General features: G+C 63.8%; 1 protein-coding gene across 1 annotated transcript; it reads right to left on the reverse strand.

Annotated features, from left to right (window-relative positions):
- Nucleotides 1–1,105: 1,105 nt before the first annotated feature.
- On the reverse strand, nt 1,106–12,966 carry LOC117643009. The gene is made up of 5 exons (XM_034381645.1): nt 12,834–12,966; nt 3,039–3,106; nt 2,095–2,431; nt 1,794–2,003; nt 1,106–1,705 (listed from the first exon to the last, which is right to left on the reverse strand). The coding sequence occupies exons 1-5, from the start codon at nt 12,873–12,875 to the stop codon at nt 1,106–1,108; spliced, it is 1,257 nt and encodes a 418-aa protein (XP_034237536.1). The 5' UTR covers nt 12,876–12,966.
- Between the last annotated feature and the right edge of the window lie 7,572 nt (nt 12,967–20,538).

Raw genomic sequence — 20,538 nt, forward strand, 5'->3', positions numbered from 1 at the left:
AGCCAAGGAAGTTTTGGCTGAAGAGGACACAGATTTCTCTGGTAAGTACTTGTCAAATTGTCAATGAACCTGTCAGGTCGACAGCTTCAAGTATCTCACTAACCTTAACTTGAGTTAATTTGGCCAAAGTGTGGACAGTTTTGTTCGCAAATGCAACAGATTTTCGTAATCATTGTTAAATTTTGTGTTTAGTATCGCATAATGAATCAATCAATGAATGAAGCCATAAAAGTGCTACACAATTCACATGCAAGCAAAGTTTATTTTTGCTAACTTTACTACATCAAATCTTAACATAATACAAAGTAATTAATAAATTAATATTCTTTGGAGCCTTTACTACATATCGATAAAACAAAGACGAATGTCATTCTATCAAACAATTTGTACACTATATACACTTCGTTATTGAAGAGGTAACCTTACTTTTTTTTTTGTTTTTTGATATTCTCCTCATTGTACTATTCTGCCATTTATCTTATACGTTTCACAAATCATGTACGTGCGTACCATGTACAACACAATCTGACTTTAACTCACATTGTATCATGGCGTTTATTTGCAAGAGCGACAGTCAAACATCCTCTCATAGAGTGACATTTTATGTGGAATACATATCCCTCCCAATCTTTAATGTTTTGATGACTGCTTCTCTCGCGCTTCAGTCTCTGTTGTCCAATAAAAGGCGCCAACACAGGCTGTGTGGGTAATAGGTGCGTCTCTTGGCAGGGCCCTTGGGCCAAAGGCAGCACCAGCTGCTACTCATGGGCGTGTGAGGTTGGGGCATGATCGGTGTGGGCCAGGCCTTCTAACTGGGAGCAAGAGGGGACCACTCCACCCCTCTACATTGTCTCACACACACTGACAAGACACGCATGGACTCACAGGAGCCCAGAAAAAGGCATGACAGTTGCAACACTGCAAAAAGTCGGAAAAACCAAAAGCATTCCCTCGCCAAGAGCCCCCTCGAAGTGGTTTCCACACGGTCAACGTGTCTCCAACACCCCTCTGAAAACCAAGGGGGCGCTTTCACCGCCATCTCTTCGTCATCGTCGTCAGGCTGTTTGGGACTTCCCCGTCAGTGTGGCCTATCGTCCTGCCGCCCTCAGCGCCCGCCCGCCCAGCCGTGGCCCGTGTGCGGCGTGTGCGGCGTGTGGGTGGCGGCCGAGACGGGCAGGGGGCCCGGCGGCTCGGCGTGCGGCCCGCCCTGCAGCGCGGGCAGGCCCCCCAGCCCCGGCCCGGGGACGGCCGCCACGACGGGGTCCACGGTGGCGGCGGCCGCGTCGGCGCCAGGGGGCCCCGGCTCCCACACCGACTCCCAGACGGGCCGCCACACCGTGCGCCACTCGGGCACCTGCTCGTCGACGACGGTGTTTGGGATGACCTGCTTCCACTGGTCCCGCCACTCGCAGCGCTTCTCCTGCACCCAGATGGGCCGCTGCTCCGTGCGCCAGCCCTGCACCATCTCGTCGCGCCACTCCATCTTCTTGTCCGGCACCCACACCAGCTGCTTGCTCTCCACCTTGTTGATCTTGAGCGACTCCTCGCGCCACACGGGCCGCTTCTCCTTGACCCAGATGCGCTTCTTCTCGGTCCGCCACTCCTTCTGCCAGATCTGCTTCCAAATCATCTTCTTCTTCCAGTTGCCGCCGTGCGGGCTGGCGGCGTCCGGCACCCACTCCTCGCTCCACTCGGGCACCCACACCTGCGGCAAAAAGAGAAAAAGGCGCGGTCAGCCGGGGTCGAACCCGCGACAGTATTGCTGCCGCGCCAAAATGCAGCTCCTCACGTACCTTCTTGTCCTCCTGGACCATCTCGTCCTTCCAGGCGGGCATCTCGATCTCCTTCCACTCGGGGATCTTGATGGTCTTCCACTCGGGCACCAGCGTCTGCTTCCAGGCCTGCACGTGCACGTCCTTCCAGACGGGCTTCTTGACGCTCTTCCACTCGGGCACCTGCACGTCCTTCCACACCTGCACTTGCGTCGGCTCGCAGTGCTCCACCTGCAAGGGAGAGGGTTTGAATGGTGCGCTCCGAAAGTGCCCCCCAATGTCGCAGTGCGAGGCCATGGCTAGGCAAGCTGGCGTACAGTACCTGGACCTGCTTCCACTCGGGCTTGCCGCGCACCACCTTGGGGACGGTCTTCCACTCCTGCTTCTGCTCGGCCTTCCACGTCAGCTTCTTCTTCCACTGGCCGGGGCCCTGCGGCTGGTACAGCGGGCCCTGCGGCCCGGCGAGGCTGCCGTCGTGGGCCGAGCCGCCGGCGTCCAGCGGCCCGGCGTGGTCGACGTGCTCCGACCCCATGGACACCTGGTCGAGCGGGGCGTAGTGGTGGCCGCGGTGCAGGGAGGCGGGCGGCGCCAGGTTGTCCTGGGGCTGCGGCCCGAAGCCCGCGGTCTGCGGCACCCCGTACGGCAGGCCGTAGTCGCCGCGGCGGTGCAGGGCGTGCGCCCCCGCCAGGGCCCCCGCCAGGGCTGGCCCGGGCCGCGCGGACGGCGAGGACGGCCGGTGCAGCGCGCGGCTGACCAGCAGTCTGCAGGCAGAGCAAGGCGGGGAGAAAAATGAGCGTCCCGTCCAGGACCCGTCCAGGACCTGTCCAGGACGCCGTCGACGGCTTTGTCCCTTTGTGGCGCCGCGCGTCGGGCTGGACGGGCGATGTGCGGCTTTCCGGCCGATTGGCGTGAAGGGCCGACGGCTTGGCCGAAGGGCTTCAAGCGTCGCGGCGCCGAGCCGATCCGTCCTCGGCCTGCCTCGGCCGCGCCAAGGGAAAGGAGAGAAAAATGGCGGCGACCTTACAGGCTGCGCCGTCGGCGCCGCCCGCGTTGTCTGTCGGGCCTCGACGGCGTGCCTCGACGGCGTGCCGCGGCGTTCATCCCGGCGGCATTCCCCCGCGCGCCGCCACGACGCGCTTTTAATTTTCACCTCGCACATGTCGCCGTGCTCGGGGCCGCGGCGGTCGCTCTGTCTCTCTCTCTCACTCGCTCTTGAGGCGCCTCGCAGTGGTGCGAGAGAGACAGCGCGATGTCCTCTGGGCTTACCTCGTCGGCGCGGGGGCTGCGACTGGCGGGGGCAGGGCTCCGGGGGCGGCGGCGACCAGGGACACCCCCTGCAGGAACAAGAGGAGAGGGTTGTCGATTAGGAAACAGACGCACCACTCGTTTTCAAAGACGTCGCGTTTGTCTTGGAGAGGGCAGTGTGCAGCAGTGAGTGGCATTCGACACAAAAATGCAGTTGCGGTGGCTGCGGTCGAGAGGAGAAACGACAGAAGCCTTGATGGCCGTACAGTGTATGCAGTGAAGGAAGGGAAGGGTGGTGTTGGCCTCTAGCATCCTCAGAGCTGCTGAAAACAAACAATCACCTGTTTCTTTTGTTTTGGTTGCCGTGAAACCTGCCTCATGCCCCCTCGCCATGGGGGCCCTTCCCGCCCTCGCCCTCGTCAGATTGTTTAATAGTTTCAAGATTGCCAAAGCCACACTTGGCCCATCCCGTCCCTCCGTGCAATCTTCGCGTCCGCCATCCTTGCATATCCGGCCGACACACGTGTGGTCGTCCCCCTGCCCTGCCGCCCTGTGCCGCCCTGCCCCCAGTCCGGCCCCGGTCGTTCAAAGTCAAATGTCGCGGTTTGCACTCGGCCGACGACCGCAGAGTCGCCATCAACTCCCATGAGACTCCCCCCCCCCCCGCCCGATTTCTCTGACAGCTTCCTCTTTCTGGTCAGGGCAGCGCAGCAGCGCGCAGCACCTCGGCGACCCGTGCGTCGTCTGCTGTCCGCTGCGCTGTCCGGCGACAGTGACATACCACCGCCCGCGCGGCGGGGGACGTCTCCGTCAAAGGACGTCGCCGTGTTGTCTCCGCGGAGTGGCTCTGTCTCTGTCGCGCTCACGGGGTGCGAGAGAGACAGAGCGACGAGACGACGCTCGCCAGGACGGCTCACTCCCCCACTCCCTGCGGGTCTCCGGGTATCGCTCGGGGCGCGGCGGGCTGTCGGTGCTGTCGGTTCGTGCGGCGGCCATAAAGGCATGAGCGCGGTGGCGAGCGAGGCGGCCACTCATTCCGAGAGTTGTTTTCGTCGCTCTGTCTCCGTTTAGGGGACGCTCCGTGCGTGCGAGAGAGACGAATGCTACTCTCGGAATCAGTGTGCCCGCCAGCCCCGGGGCGACGCGCTCGCACCGGCTGCACCGGCTCGCGTCGCCGCTCACGGCCAGGGTGGCGGCCTGGCGGCTGGCGGCGGGCGTCGCTCGCGGGAATCGAAGCGAATGAATATTGCTCATGAATGGAACTGCGGGTCGGGCCCGCGGGCCTGGGAAAAGGGCGGGCGGGTGGGCGCCCCGGCGTTCCCAAGCGGCGCCGCCGAATCGGAGCGAGCAGGCCTTGGAGCAGGCCCTCAAGGCCCCGAAGAAAGCGAGCATCGCGAGGCGCCGCAGGCCGATCGAACGCCTCTTTGTTTTGGCGTGGCGTGGCGTGCTTCCGGACGGAGTATGGTTATTAAGCGGACCCGCCACTTGGCGCTCGCCGAAGATTAGCGATTAGGCACGCCACGCCACGGCAGTAAATGAAGACTTAATTGGATCGCGGCAGTGCGCGCTTTTCCGCGCCGAGCGGGGAAAGCGCTTCGCCCTTCTTGCTGCGACGGTGTCGTCTGCCGGATGGACCCGGAGGACCCGGAGGACCGGCACGGACGCCCCCGGAATGCCAAGTAAAGTTGGTCCGCCTCGTCCTGCTTGACCCTTCCCTCGCAGTGCCCTAGCTCCCAGCAGCACGTGACTTCACGTTCGGACGACGAGCGGCGCGGACATAGCCCTTATTTCGCCTTCCCTTTCACTTTGACCAAAAGCAGAGAAAAGTGTGAGTGTGTGTGCGGATAGACACACTGCTCGCCGAGTCGCCGCAACTGGCGGATGCTGGCGGGCCGGACTGCGGAGGGAGAGAGAGGGACAGACGGGCGCGGAGAAGGCGGAAGATTGAGTGAGTAAGCCGGTGACAACGGCAGGCCGCTGCTTCGCTCAGTCCGAACAAAAAGGCGAGCACGTCGTTCGTCTCTCTGAGCTGCTGAGACGCCTGCAAGACGGCAGTGGGCACGCCCGCCGAACTGGCGTGCCTCGCGGTGCTGCCTACCCTGCCGATTGCGGGCGCTTCGCCTCGCCGACGCCGACCCGACCTCCGCCGCGCCGGCCGGCTCGTCGCCCCGCGCCGCAGCGAGGGACGTGACCATAGTTAGCATTAGCATTCCCTTTTCCAGAAATCGGGGGAAAGGCTTTTGGGGTGCGGCACGAATGGGCCGCCAGTGTGCCACGCAGCCACGCACCGCGCGCAACAAATACTACGTGGAGCTGGAGGCAGTCGGCCCGCACGTCGCGCACGTCCCTTTCACCGCCAGGCTGGCCAGGCTCCTCTGCATGTCGCCGACGACGGCCAGGGCCGAGACCGCGGCACGGCGCGGCACGGCCGGGTTAACAAGAGTGCGGCGCGGCACGTCCCGCGGGATTCGACACCTCTGGCTCGGCCTGCTCCGCCTGCTCGGCCTGCCTAACGGCCTGCATGACGGCCTGCATCATGGCGCGCAGCCCCGCAGAGCCCCGCCGAGTCGGGGCGACACGAGTGAGCACTTTCGCCGTGCGTGGCTGCGGTGCGGGGTGCACTGTGTCTGCCCCGTCTGGTGGTGTCGCCTCTGTTTTTAGCGGCAGTAACCGACGCGGCAGGGCGGCCCATAGGACGGCCAGCCGGCCGGTGACCACACTTACGTCCTGCAAACCACGCTCACCGACAGACACACACACACACACACACGGCAGCGACAACAACTCTCACTTTAGTATCCCGTCCATTTATATTTTTCCCGCGCATTTTATTATTTTGGCTGCTAGTAAATCTGTGTGTGGCGTGTTCCGTTCCGGGCCGATCGTCCGTCTCCGCGGGGGAAAACTCTGTCCAGCCGAGAGCGGCCGAGAGTACCGTACGGCCGGAGGATGCGATCGAGCAAACGGCGAGGGGCACCGCGAGGGGCAGGGCCGGGCAGGGCCGGGCAGGGCACCATGTGCGCGGGCAAATTGAATAGCGCGCCGCGGCCACGTATCTCTTTTGATTTCGGCTGAATTGCGTTGCCGTCTCTCCGTCTCTCTCTCCCCCGCCCGCCCCGCCCCGCTCGGCCCATGCATTGCATTACGGCGGGCCGCGCGGGTTTCACCTCGCGCCTGGAGCTCGCCGCCGAGGCCGCCGAGGCCCTGCGCCAGGACAGCGGTTTGGGCGCGCCGCGCGCGAAAGGGTGGCGGTGATGGAGGTATCGCCTCATCGCGATGGCCGCCGACCGCCGCCGACGCGGCGCGTGCCAAGTCCGTGTCGGCCTGTCGGTGCCTCGGCCTGCCCGCCACGACGGCGGCCTCGCACGACGCACCTCGCCGTCGTGCCGCTGCATGCCATCATGCTGTCGCGGATTCGGCCCGCTATTAGCGGACGCTCACGCTGGACCGCGGCCTCGGTGGCCATGCCGTGGCCACGCCGGCTTAGGCAGGGCCTGCCCAGGGCCCTGTCGGCCTGCAGGGCCGCCGCTCTGCCGCTCGTATTCCATTTTCCCCTCCCTTTCCATTTCGCGGCTTTCGTGATTCAATCAGACATGCAGATGTTACGGTCGGGACAATGACGACGCGGAACTCTCTGTTTCCGTCTCTCTCTCTCTCTCTTTCTCTCTCTTTTCCGCTTTGATCTCGTTTATCGAATGTCGCCTCGCACGCCCCGGGCCGTGCGTCGCGGCGGCGCGACAACGAGGAGGCTGTCTGTCTCTCTCGCACTCGCGCTGCGTCCCGTAACGAGGAGGCTGTCTGTCTCTCTCGCACTCGCGCTGCGTCCCGTAACGAGGAGGCTGTCTGTCTCTCTCGCACTCACGCTGCGTCCCGTAACGAGGAGGCTGTCTGTCTCTCTCGCACTCGCGCTGCGTCCCGTAACGAGGAGGCTGTCTGTCTCTCTCGCACTCGCGCTGCGTCCCGTAACGAGGAGGCTGTCTGTCTCTCTCGCACTCGCGCTGCGTCCCGTAACGAGGAGGCTGTCTGTCTCTCTCGCACTCACGCTGCGTCCCGTAACGAGGAGGCTGTCTGTCTCTCTCGCACTCACGCTGCGTCCCGTAACGAGGAGGCTGTCTGTCTCTCTCGCACTCGCGCTGCGTCCCGTAACGAGGAGGCTGTCTGTCTCTCTCGCACTCCGCTGCGTCCCGTAACGAGGGGGCTGTCTGTCTCTCTCGCACTCCGCTGCGTCCCGTAACGAGGAGGCTGTCTGTCTCTCTCGCACTCCGCTGCGTCCCGTAACGAGGAGGCTGTCTGTCTCTCTCGCACTCCGCTGCGTCCCGTAACGAGGAGGCTGTCTGTCTTTCTCGCACTCCGCTGCGTCCCGTAACGAGGAGGCTGTCTGTCTCTCTCGCACTCGCGCTGCGTCCCGTAACGAGGAGGCTGTCTGTCTCTCTCGCACTCACGCTGCGTCCCGTAACGAGGAGGCTGTCTGTCTCTCTCGCACTCGCGCTGCGTCCCGTAACGAGGAGGCTGTCTGTCTCTCTCGCACTCGCGCTGCGTCCCGTAACGAGGAGGCTGTCTGTCTCTCTCGCACTCGCGCTGCGTCCCGTAACGAGGAGGCTGTCTGTCTCTCTCGCACTCCGCTGCGTCCCGTAACGAGGAGGCTGTCTGTCTCTCTCGCACTCACGCTGCGTCCCGTAACGAGGAGGCTGTCTGTCTCTCTCGCACTCGCGCTGCGTCCCGTAACGAGGAGGCTGTCTGTCTCTCTCGCACTCGCGCTGCGTCCCGTAACGAGGAGGCTGTCTGTCTCTCTCGCACTCGCGCTGCGTCCCGTAACGAGGAGGCTGTCTGTCTCTCTCGCACTCGCGCTGCGTCCCGTAACGAGGAGGCTGTCTGTCTCTCTCGCACTCACGCTGCGTCCCGTAACGAGGAGGCTGTCTGTCTCTCTCGCACTCGCGCTGCGTCCCGTAACGAGGAGGCTGTCTGTCTCTCTCGCACTCGCGCTGCGTCCCGTAACGAGGAGGCTGTCTGTCTCTCTCGCACTCGCGCTGCGTCCCGTAACGAGGAGGCTGTCTGTCTCTCTCGCACTCGCGCTGCGTCCCGTAACGAGGAGGCTGTCTGTCTCTCTCGCACTCGCGCTGCGTCCCGTAACGAGGAGGCTGTCTGTCTCTCTCGCACTCGCGCTGCGTCCCGTAACGAGGAGGCTGTCTGTCTCTCTCGCACTCCGCTGCGTCCCGTAACGAGGAGGCTGTCTGTCTCTCTCGCACTCACGCTGCGTCCCGTAACGAGGAGGCTGTCTGTCTCTCTCGCACTCGCGCTGCGTCCCGTAACGAGGAGGCTGTCTGTCTCTCTCGCACTCGCGCTGCGTCCCGTAACGAGGAGGCTGTCTGTCTCTCTCGCACTCGCGCTGCGTCCCGTAACGAGGAGGCTGTCTGTCTCTCTCGCACTCACGCTGCGTCCCGTAACGAGGAGGCTGTCTGTCTCTCTCGCACTCGCGCTGCGTCCCGTAACGAGGAGGCTGTCTGTCTCTCTCGCACTCACGCTGCGTCCCGTAACGAGGAGGCTGTCTGTCTCTCTCGCACTCGCGCTGCGTCCCGTAACGAGGAGGCTGTCTGTCTCTCTCGCACTCGCGCTGCGTCCCGTAACGAGGAGGCTGTCTGTCTCTCTCGCACTCGCGCTGCGTCCCGTAACGAGGAGGCTGTCTGTCTCTCTCGCACTCGCGCTGCGTCCCGTAACGAGGAGGCTGTCTGTCTCTCTCGCACTCGCGCTGCGTCCCGTAACGAGGAGGCTGTCTGTCTCTCTCGCACTCGCGCTGCGTCCCGTAACGAGGAGGCTGTCTGTCTCTCTCGCACTCACGCTGCGTCCCGTAACGAGGAGGCTGTCTGTCTCTCTCGCACTCGCGCTGCGTCCCGTAACGAGGAGGCTGTCTGTCTCTCTCGCACTCACGCTGCGTCCCGTAACGAGGAGGCTGTCTGTCTCTCTCGCACTCGCGCTGCGTCCCGTAACGAGGAGGCTGTCTGTCTCTCTCGCACTCACGCTGCGTCCCGTAACGAGGAGGCTGTCTGTCTCTCTCGCACTCACGCTGCGTCCCGTAACGAGGAGGCTGTCTGTCTCTCTCGCACTCGCGCTGCGTCCCGTAACGAGGAGGCTGTCTGTCTCTCTCGCACTCACGCTGCGTCCCGTAACGAGGAGGCTGTCTGTCTCTCTCGCACTCGCGCTGCGTCCCGTAACGAGGAGGCTGTCTGTCTCTCTCGCACTCGCGCTGCGTCCCGTAACGAGGAGGCTGTCTGTCTCTCTCGCACTCACGCTGCGTCCCGTAACGAGGAGGCTGTCTGTCTCTCTCGCACTCGCGCTGCGTCCCGTAACGAGGAGGCTGTCTGTCTCTCTCGCACTCGCGCTGCGTCCCGTAACGAGGAGGCTGTCTGTCTCTCTCGCACTCGCGCTGCGTCCCGTAACGAGGAGGCTGTCTGTCTCTCTCGCACTCACGCTGCGTCCCGTAACGAGGAGGCTGTCTGTCTCTCTCGCACTCGCGCTGCGTCCCGTAACGAGGAGGCTGTCTGTCTCTCTCGCACTCACGCTGCGTCCCGTAACGAGGAGGCTGTCTGTCTCTCTCGCACTCACGCTGCGTCCCGTAACGAGGAGGCTGTCTGTCTCTCTCGCACTCACGCTGCGTCCCGTAACGAGGAGGCTGTCTGTCTCTCTCGCACTCACGCTGCGTCCCGTAACGAGGAGGCTGTCTGTCTCTCTCGCACTCACGCTGCGTCCCGTAACGAGGAGGCTGTCTGTCTCTCTCGCACTCACGCTGCGTCCCGTAACGAGGAGGCTGTCTGTCTCTCTCGCACTCGCGCTGCGTCCCGTAACGAGGAGGCTGTCTGTCTCTCTCGCACTCGCGCTGCGTGTCGCGCGGGTGCGAGAGAGACAGGGGAGGGAATCACTCCGCCGCGCGGCGCCTTGAATAACCTCATCAGGATAGTGAGGCGGTCGTGAATAGTAATTTGAGGCAGCGTCGATACGGCGCCGTCGCGGGCCCGCCTTGGCAGAGGTTCAAATCCCGGCAGCGGCTGCGTTTTCTTTCTCCATCTCCAGCCGCCCCGGCCGCTCCAGCCCCGCGCGTCCGTGCCTCTTCTTTTTTTTGTGCGCTAGGCGCGCGCTGCGCACTGTCACTCTCTGTTTGGAGACGTAACATCAGCGCCCACAGAGACGGGTAGGCGGGCTGCATGACGGACGGAGGGACGGACAGACAGACAGACAGGCAAGTCGTCGGACGCTCGGACGCTGCCCGAGGCGCACATTAATTGCTCAGTGCAGGCCCTCCTGTGTGACCCCTCGGCCGAACACAGTAAGGCGTTAGGCCGCAGTTTGGAGAGGCCGCGCGCACATTTGTCCATCCTCGTCCTGCCTCCCCCTCCCCCTCCCCCTCTGGTCCTTCCCCCCCGCGGCTCCCATCATCAGCGGTGTGGTATCGTCAGCCGCATCTGCGTAGCTCCGTCGCGGCGCGGCGTCACAAGCCCATTTTTTTTCCGACATAGTTTTCACACGGCCGGGGAAAAGCAGTGCAGTTCCTGGCTCCCCCTCCCCTGACCCCGCCGACCCCGCCCTAACCGCCGCAAACAACACGGAGAAAAATTTGGCGCGGCAGTCAACGGGACAAGGTCGCCGTCGTCGCCGCGCCACCGGGGCGCAAGCCTCTTTGTTTTTGTTGTTGGACGCCTTCATATTTCGCAGTGTCGGAGCAGGGCAATTTCCTTCCGTCGGCAGTCATCGTCGCCGCTTCTTTCGCCCGTGAATCATTTTTCCCGGTGCTTTCCTCGCGAGCCAAGCGGCAAAGCGCATCTCCCCGCGATGCCCCCGCCGTGCCTGCCGTGCTATCTCGCGGCCGAAGCCGAGCACGGCCAAGCCCGGCCAAGCCCGGCCAAGCCGCAAGAAAATGAGTGGAAAAAGTGCGACCGTGTGGCCGGCTACAGTGTAGTGGCGCTTCGCCTCTTTGGGCTGCATGGCGCCGTGCCGTGGCGCCACCACCGCTGCTGCTGCTGCTTGGCTTTAATCAGATAGGCTAAACGCTTTCTTCCAATCAAAAGCAGAGGCCTGCTCGACGAGGTGAAATGCCAAAGTGCGTGTTCCTCTGCCGGCTAAATGGCGTGAGACAACATTATTACTGACGATCGCGAGTGAGATTATCCGTTGTAGATTCGAGCTGGCCTGGGGGAGGGAGGCAGGGAGGGAGGCTTTGTATGATGATTTGGACGCCGAACGGCCGAACGGACACTCCGCTCCCTCGGCGCCACCGCGGGGCTGTGCTTGCCTCGGCTTGCCTCTTCCTCCGCCAGGGGGCAGCACGCTGGGCAGCACACTGCATCGGATGGCTTCATCTTGTGCAGGGCTTCATCATTTTGCCGCAATTCATCCGCGCGGTGGAAAAGCGCCCCGCCCCGCCGCACCCCGCCCCGCCCCGCCACACCCCGCCCCGCCCCCCCCCACCCCGCCCCGCCCCACCCCGCCCCGCCCCACCACACCCCGCCCCGCCCCACCACACCCCGTCCGCGCCCCGCCACCGCAGTGCATTTGATGCAGCAAGCTGTCTTCCGCTTCATTATCTGCCTTGTGGCTCCCTGGGACGGGCGGCAGGGGGGGGGGGAGGGGCACGGATTCACTTTCGCGACGAAATGATAGCGGAGGACCAGGACCGTCAGGACCGCCGGGCCAGGACCGCCCCGCGAGCCGCCCGGCGGTGGCCCCGGCCCGGTGGCCCGACCCGACCGTGTGATGACGGCCGGGTGGTTTGCTGTTGTTGTTTGGTCGTGATGTCACGCCAGCACTTCCTCAGAGCTGCGGTTATGGACACTTCGCGCAGTCCGTCATATTGTTCGTCGCTGTTTCATTCAATTCACTGGAGCCAGATAGAGCTTGCCCTGGTCGAGTGAGCGCAAACGCGCAAGTCCCCCGCCGACACTGCAGTGTGCGTGCAGGCCTTCCGTCGTCGCTCTGTCTCTCTCTCGCAATCGCGGGGAGTTCCCCGCAGCGCGAGAGAGACAGAGCTCACTGTTTTACGGCGTGCTAACGCCGCAGTGCTTTACCGCCGCGTTGGCGCCGAGACCGCCCAGACCGCCCGAGCGACAGTTTCAATTTTATTTGCGAGGTTTTGCCAAAGAATGGGGAGAGCAGGGTGCCACCCCCTGGAGGCCTTTGTTTGTTTGTCCGCGGGTCCGACTGCGACTGCCCCGCGTTCGCAGTGCAGTGCCGCGGCGGGCCGGCGGGGCGACGCTTGGACGGGCTTTCCCCGCATTGTTTTCCTTGTCCGTCATTGGTTCCGCACGCGCCACGAGTGGCCACTAGCCGCGCTCGGGTCGTCGCGTTTTTAAAAGTTATTTGCCGGACAGTTTGCCGCCCTGCCCGCGGCTTGCTTGCCTGGGTTGGCAGTGTCCGCAGTGCCCCAGCGTCGGTGGCCCCCAAAGGGATTCTCGGAGACGGCTGCTCCTTTTAGTGTTTTACGGAGCCGAGGGCCGCCGAGGGCCGCCGAGGGCCTCGCTGTCGTGACCTTAAATTTAAGTCGGGCCGAGTGGCCGCGCCGGCCGCTTGCACGCTTTTCGCGTTTCGTCCGCGGAGTCTGGCGTTACGCGAACAACGTCGCGGAAAAGTAAGTCGCAGAAAATGCCGTCTGACTTCGCCGACTCGTCTGGCGAGCACACTGTACATACAACTCTGGAAAAAGAGAGCCTGCCTCGCAGGCGTTGTCGAGGACCAACATCACCCGTTCGATGACTGAAGAACTCGGCCGCTTTTCACGCACACCCACACGCTCACACGCGCACACAGTCACATGCTGCATGCGGCACTTACACTGACACACGCGACACTGACTAGTAGAACGAGTATCCTCATGGCGGTGCGTCACAGACTGGTCACGGACTCGTCACAGACTCGTCACGGGGTGGCACGTGCGACGCGCGCGACTAGACGGCACACTCGCGCGAATCTCGGGCAGACTGGCGGCGCGCGCGGACCCACCCCACTGTTTATATCGGGGCGAGACCTCTCTCCCTCTCTTCCTTCCGCCCGTCCTTCCTTCCTCTCGGCGGGCGCGCTTCCCCGCCCGCACCTTTCACTGGGAGGAAGGGAGAGGGAAGTCCCGCCGCGCTCCTCTCTCCCCCCCTCCGACGCCCCGCCTCCGCTGCAGCAGTAGTCATGTCACAGCGGGACGACAAACACAGGGCACCAACACACTCGCACACACACGCGTGTATTCAAAACCTCGGACTGTTGTTGTTGTTGTTGTTTGCATTCCGCGGCGCTAAGTGCAGTGCATGCGTTCGTTTGACCAGGGGAAACGTGACGTCGCCGCGTGCGTAGGCTCTAGTGTGCTTTCCATTCACATCAGTGCCTTTGACCGCCTGAACATTAAATTTGGAACGAAAATTTTAGACGGAATATGTAACGGTTGTTGTTGTTGTTGTTTCCGAACAAATGGTGTCGCTGCAGGTGGCCCCGCGAAGAGCAGCGCTGTCATTGGCGGCGCCGGGCCGCCGAGGCTTCCAGTGTCGGGGATTCCAGTTTCCGCAGGAAATTAAAGGCGGAGGGATGCGAGGGGAAGGGTTGGCTGGCATAAGGAGGAAAACTGGAGCGAAAAATGCGAAAGGGAAATGGAGTAACACGAAACAGCTATAAGTGTATAGAGGGGGGCTTAAAAAATCGAAATGAGATTAGAAGGAAAAAGAGTAAAGCAATACGGAAGCACTTGAAACCTTTAGGAGGACGAGAAGAACCAAAAAGAAAAATGACTTGAGGTACGCGAAATTTAAGGAAAAAAGAAATATGAAGCGAGAGAGAACTAGTGAGAACGAAAGGGAGAAAAAGGAATGTAATGGGAGTAAGTGGGAATGGCAGCAATTTTGCCGTCCTGCCGTCCAAAGCGGAGAGATCATGTTGCGCGAGCCGAATTCGGTACGGTACGCTAGTACGGCCAGGACGCTCGGCACCGGCCTTGCCTCCAAACCGCACAGGGAGAAGCGGCGCCCAGGCGCCCCCAGGCTCGTCCCTTTCTGACGTGTCCCTTTCGTCGGAGACGAGCCCTCGTCACCTCTTTCGCCCAGGGAACTGTGCCACAGGGGCCACAGGGGCCACAGGCCAGAGCCAGGGCTCGCTCTGTTAGTCAACCCATTTATTTGGGAGGGCTGCCTGGGCTGCCGTTAGATGGCGGTGTCTGTCGGGCAGCCTGGCCTGGTCCTCGTCGCCTACTTCCGCTGCCTCGTCCTCCACGCCTTGGTGTGCGCACTGGGAACGGGTAGTGCCGGCTAGGCTGCCTCCAGCGCAGGCGTTTTGGGTTGGAGATCGCCCCAACCCTCCCTCGCCGGGGTGCCGGGCTGTGTGCGGAGTGACCAGGTCCCCGCAAGGGCGGATCCAGGGACGGGTTCAGGGAGGGCGATGTCACCGCGGGCTGGGCTGCCCTTTGGTGAGGAGCGCTTCGGCGCGGCCGCGCGTGCAAGTCTCCAGCTCTCCGCCGCGGTGCGGTGCTTCGCCGCGCCGCCTCCCACGCACCCCGACGTGCCGACGGCCAGCCCCGCGAGTGCGAGAGAGACAGAGCGACGACGGCGCCGGCGGCGCCCGATGCGAGGAGGCGTCAAATGACGGCGGAGTGACGCAAACTGCCGACGCCTCATCATCGGCCAAGCCGGCGATAGCTAGCGCCTCCACTGCAAGCGAGTCCCGATCCGATCAAACTTCCGCCGCGACGACGGAGACGAGGACGGCGCGCCGCGGCGGAGAGGAGGATGACGGAAATGACGCGGAAGGGAGATAATCGACTCGCACTTGCAGCCCTGCCATGCCGGCCCTGCCGGCCCTGCCGCGGTGGGGCCGCTGCACTTCCGGAGGCAAAACAAGGCGCCCGCCCCGCCCCGCCACGCCCCGCCACGCCCCGCCACGCCCCGCCCCCACAAGTCGCCGCAGCAGCCCGTGTAAAGAAGCGACACAAAGCGGAGGGAGACGCACTGCCGCTGCTTCCAAATCGGCCGGCTCGTCATCAGCAGCTGGCCGGGCTGGCCGGCCCGACGCACCCCGCGCTGCAGCCGCCAGCCCGGACAGCTAGCATTCCGCGTAGCGGGGAAAGCGCAGCGTCCTCTATTTTTTGCAGTGTGATTAGTCGGCGATGATGATGCGGATAAGGCGAGGCATCACAACGCGTGGCGGGGCAGCGGCGACGCGACGCAGGGCGTCACGTTTTGTCCGGCAGCAGGCCCACTGCGAACAGCTCGCCGCCCGTCTCTCTCGCACTCGCAGGGCGTCCCGCAGGGGTGCGAGAGAGACGGGGCGGCGTTCGGAACGGGTGGGCGACAGCGCGACAGCGTGCACAGATATCGGGCGGCGAGTGGCAGCCGTCTCCGTCCTCGCGGTCCCCGTCGTGGGAGTGGTGCAGCGAGTTTCACCGCGTCGTCGTCGCCGTGCCCGCGGTGCCTACAGTGTCGCCCCGGCGGCCACTCTATCCGCGATAAAAAATGAAGGCGGAGTGATTTGGCGAGGCGCGGCTCAGGCGTGGCCGGCGTATGCAGATGAGAGCGATTGTTGTCGTTGGATCTGATCGCCGCGTGGCGCCCTCTAAATGCCGTGCGAACCGCGGGCCGCGGACGCCGGGAGGAAGCAAGGGGCTTGTTTGTTTGCTCTGCGGGGACTCCGATCTCCTCGGAGACTCTAGCGCGCTGTGGCGACGAAAGTGGTTCGGTCGCAGGATCGCCGGAATCAGACATCAGTCAGTGGTCCGCGACTTTGGAGTCCTTGCGATTTTGTGGTCACACTGTTCCTCTGTAAGTGGCCACTCCACCTTTCCATTTCTATGCTCACGCCTACGCGCGAAGCTCTGTCCAGGCCTGGCACTGGACGCCTCATCACACGGCATTGCGTTCTCAGAAAGGCACTATTATGGGCCCCAGCGCAACCTCCAAGCCTCGCAGCGCCGAGGGGTTTGCTGTCTTATTGCAAACTTTTCTTTTCCCCCCTTTTCTGCTTGTCTCTGTCTCACCCGCGGTGCAACAGGCACACGGGCCGCCCACACTGTAACTAGGCGTGAGGCAATGCGAGGCAACGCCGGCAATTGGCTGGTGCCATTGACCGTGCGCGCTGCGCTCTGAGCGCGGCAGCCCGCGGCGCGGAAAGATAGTCCTGTTGTTGCTTGGGGACTCCATTCTGACTTCCGCGCCTTGGTGACGAGTAGTCGGGCGGAAGCAGGATCAGCATGCAGTGCAGGATTGGGCTTGCGATTGGGCCGCGCACCGAAGGCCAGCGACATGTCCATTCTATGCCGACTAGGCAAGCGTCCAGGCCGGAGCAAGGCGAAGCAAGGCGAAGCAGGCGAGAAAGGCGAAGCAAGGCAGGCAAGGCGAAGCACCAAGCGGCGAAGCAAGGCGAAGCAGGGGGGCGCTAAGCAAGGCGAACTGCCCCCCTTTCAAGCTGCAGCAAGGCGAAGCAAGGCGAAGCAAGGAAGCAAGGCCAAGCAAGGCGGAAGCAAGGCGAAGCAAGGCGAAGCAAGGCAAGGAAGGCGAAGCAAGGCGAAGCAGGCGAAGCAAGGCGAAGCAAGGCGAAGCAGGCGAAGCAAGTGAATCCGCGAGGGATCAGGCGAAGCAGGCGAAGAAAGAGAAGGCGAAGCAAGGCGAGCAGGCCAAGGCGAAGCAAGGAGGGCGAGAGGCGAGCAAGGCGAAGCAAGGCGAAGCAAGGCGAAGCAAGGCGAAGAAGGCGAAGCAAGGCGAAGCAAGGCGAAGCAAGGCGAAGCAAGGCGAAGCAAGGCGAAGCAAGGCGAAGCAAGGCGAAGCAAGGCGAAGCAAGGCGAAGCAAGGCGAAGCAAGGCGAAGCAAGGCGAAGCAAGGCCTTGGCGCCCAGTGGCCGGTGGTGCTTTCCCTGGGAGCTGGGCGAGCTGGACCCGGAGGGCGTGGCGAAGGGCGGGCTGCTTGCCTGGGCTTGCCTCGCACCCGTCAGCCGCGCCAGCCCCAGCCAAAGCCGCCGCGCCGCCGCTCAGCGGTTCGACGGAACTCTGTCTCTCTCGCCCCCGAACGCCCCATGAGTGCGAGAGAGACAGGGCGACTCGGAATGGCGCTGGCCGCACCGCCGCCCTGCTTTGGTTGACCTCTGGACGCGCGCGCGACCCCGAAGAAGGTTCCCTCCCCGACCGGACCTCACCGCGAGGCACGCGCGCGCGCCTGCCATGGCGCTGTCTCTCTCGCGCCCCTCGGAACGCCCACACACTGCGAGAGTGCGAGAGAGACAGCCTCGGTCGTGGCACCTCGACGGGGTGCGGCTAGCGGTGCGGCGGGTGTTGCCGCCCTGCCGCCGCCGAGCCGATACGCCGCGAACAATGGCCCCGCCTCGCCTCGGCCATGTCCCGGCCATGCCGCGGCCCCGCCGACCGGATGCACCGGATGCGCGGGGCGTCGTCGCGCTGCCGTCGTGTTTTTACTGCATCGTTATTCGCACCGTTGTGTCGGACTATGTCCGACTATGTCCCGGAGCCGTCCGTCGCCCTGGCCCTGACGCCCTCGGGTCGGGACCCGCTGCAGCCGGGCGGCACCCCTAGTGGTTCCTGCTCCGGGCGCACTCCCTGCCGCCGGAGCATGGCCCTTCTGGGAACACACACACACACACACACACACACACACCGCCATGCATAACCCTTCTCCGAACGCGCGCGCGCTCACACACACTCACACAGAGCAGCGGGCATAACATGACGGCATGGCGGGCACCGAGGACCGAGATAAGGAAACACCGTGCCGCCCCGTCCGGTCCGTCCGTGTTGCCGGTGTTGCCTTTGCGGCGCGGGGTATTGGCGACGGCAGGCGGCGGCGCGGCGCTACCCCGCGAGTGTTGTGGCCTATGGACGCGGCGACACTTACACTTATGCTCGATGCGCACTGCGCGATCTGCCGCGAGAAAGTTGCGCCGCTCAATGCCAGTGTGCCAGCGCCGCGGACACGTGCTTGACGGGCGTCTCGTCTTCGGCCAGCGTGTGCCGTGCCGTTGCCGTGCCGTGCCGTGAGCTGCGCGTCAAGGGTAATTAAGGGTCAGCCGAGAGGCGGCAGTAAAAGCGAGGCTGGGAAAAAAAATGTAAACGCGCACTCGCGCTTCCGGGTGGAGTTGAACCCGCGGCGGGCCGCATGCATCGCCCGGCCGGGCCGTTCGGGCGGTCGCTGGTCGCCGGCCGGGGGCAATGGCTTCTGATTCTCTTTCACCGCGATCGCAGTGGTGTGTGCGCGCTGGTGGCTCGGTTTACATCATTTCATTGAATCTGGTTTCTGCGCGGGGCGTGGCGGGGCGGGGCGCACGCTGTGCGGAATAAGTGAGGTTAGTCGGCGGCTCAATCGACGCTGACCGCACGGCGCTGCAGACCGACTCGCTCCGTCTCTCTCGCACTCGCGGGGCGTCCCTGGCAGTCCCTGGTGTGCGAGAGAGACGGGGCGACGGCGCCGCGTGCGTGGCGCCCGGGGCGCTGGAATGGAGCCGCTGCCTCGGCCCAAACCGAACCGCAATTAAGTCGGGAGAAAATCCGAAACAGCGAAACGGCGTAAGCAGAGCGCTCGGTCATAGAGCAGCCTCCTGCACTGCAGCAGCCCGCGGCCGCAGAGATTGCAGCCAGTGTCGGAGACTGTCGGACACTGTGCCGGGATCCGCTCCGGATCGATCGGTTAACACTTTCCTCTTCAGGCCGATTCCGAGCGGCGCCTCGTCGCTCTCTCTCGCACCCCTAGGAAACGCCCCGTGGGTGCGAGAGAGAGAGAGAGAGAGAGAGAGCACGCTGTCCGGATTCAGCTTTGCAGGGCAGAGCGGTCGGTCAGTCGGTGTGGTGATGGCGCCGCATGGATTTTTGGGGTTTGGGTTTCGTAACCGGAAGTTAATGACTGAACCCTTTCTCCGGTGACATGAGTGGCATTGCCGGCGTTACGCCACGCGGCGCAAGAACGTTTTATAGTGTCGTGGTGCGTCGCTGCAGCGCTCGCAGAGGCAGCGGAGCGGGGTTCATGCGTGGTCCATCCTGCACCTGCAGTGCAACCGCAGTGCGGCACAGCGAGTGCTGCAGTTCATCGGACACAGACGCCGTGCGGCCAGACTGTCCCGTCGAACAGCGCTGCTTGACGGGACGGCCTACCCGGCAGGCGCCATGGCCCCTTTACAGTGGAGGCAGCTAGGGAGTTCGGCGAAGTGTTCGTGGCGGGCGTTGCTTCGCGTTGCCACGCCACTGGTGGAAGTGTCTTCCAGGAAGGGGCGCGCCTGCCGGTTCAGAGCTCGGCCCCCGACGCGATTGCTTGCATATCGAAGCGGCGGCGCTGCTGTCACTTTTCGATGCCCGCGGGCCGTCGTCCACCGTTTGCCGGGCGAGGAGTATCGACGTCGTGAGCAGGCGTGAGCTGATTGCAGAAGTCATCACGCCGGTCGGGATGGCCGCGGGGCGAGGGGTAGCGACGCCGCGACGCCACGCCGCCATGTAACGAGTTGATTAGGCGCGAGCAAGGCGGACCAACGCGGAGCCGCGGGCAGGCGGTGCAGGTGTGTGAATGCGCGGCAAATAACATGGCGCCGCAAAAAAACGCGTCGCGGACGGACGGACGGCCCCGTTTCCATGACGACCAATTAAAGAGGAGGAGGAGGAGGAGATGACGTGGCGGACGACGAGGAAGTGCAAGGCGACGCTCGACGACGGCGAGGGTCAGCAGCACCGCGTCAACGCACGAGCGGTGCTGCGGTTGTGTCCGAACTCGAGCTCGCCGCGCGCCGACAGTCCAATGCTTGTCGATGCCGGAAAAGTGAGATCCCGGGGGCTTTTCTTCGCTACTTCGCGGACAGCTGCGAGGAGTGCAGTGCGGGGCAGAGGAGAGCAGGGCAGTGCAGTGCAGGGGGCTGTATAAGGCCGCGAGCATTGGCGCTGGCACGCGCGTGTGTGTACGGCGAGGGTGTAGCTTGCCCATGGATGGCGCCCGCCTCACACACACACGCACACACACGTGCGACACGGCGGCGAGTGGCCGCACACTGGAGTCCAGCCACAGCCCCCCCGTCGCGGGCATCGCGGAAATGGAGTGGCGCTGTAGGTGAGGTGGCGGCCCGGTGCGATCAAACGGCACGCACACACACGCACTACACACACAGAGAGGCGCGCAGCCCCGCGCGGGGGCAGTGATAGCAGAGCACGCTGGTGGCGCAAGGACCCTGCCAAGGACCGAGCACTTTCTCCTTGCTCTGGTGGCGCGGCGCGGCGTTGCAGGCTGCCGGCGGGACACCTCTCATGTTGGGCACCGCGCTGCCGGCCGCCCGTTCCGTTGCGACTGCCCAGCCTGCCCACGCGGGCGTGTGTGCCGTGCCTCGCCGTGCCGTGGCGTCGTCGTCGTCGTCGTCGTGTAGGGCAGCGGGATGGCGGCGTGCGCAGGTGCGAGGCCCGCATCGGATGGCGGCACGGCGGTGACAGCCGACCAATGAGGAAGCTCCGTTTCGGCGGAAAATCGGCGCGGGGATGGTTCTGGTTCGGAGGGTCTCGGCAGGCCGCCGACATGTTATGCGATCTGACGTGCGT

The sequence above is a fragment of the Thrips palmi genome, unplaced genomic scaffold (assembly GCF_012932325.1).
Source record: "Thrips palmi isolate BJ-2018 unplaced genomic scaffold, TpBJ-2018v1 HiC_scaffold_16, whole genome shotgun sequence".
Taxonomy (NCBI): domain Eukaryota; kingdom Metazoa; phylum Arthropoda; class Insecta; order Thysanoptera; family Thripidae; genus Thrips; species Thrips palmi.

Excerpts from the sequence above, each read along its gene's own strand:
- LOC117643009 (XM_034381645.1), bottom strand. The coding sequence starts at position 12,875 with ATGAGGATACTCGTTCTACTAGTCAGTGTCGCGTGTGTCAGT. Across the intron at positions 3,107-12,833 it reads TCAGTGTCGCGTGTGTCAGT|GGGGTGTCCCTGGTCGCCGC; the intron begins GTAAGTGCCGCA and ends TTGTTCCTGCAG. Across the intron at positions 1,706-1,793 it reads TGGTCCAGGAGGACAAGAAG|GTGTGGGTGCCCGAGTGGAG; the intron begins GTACGTGAGGAG and ends TTTTTGCCGCAG.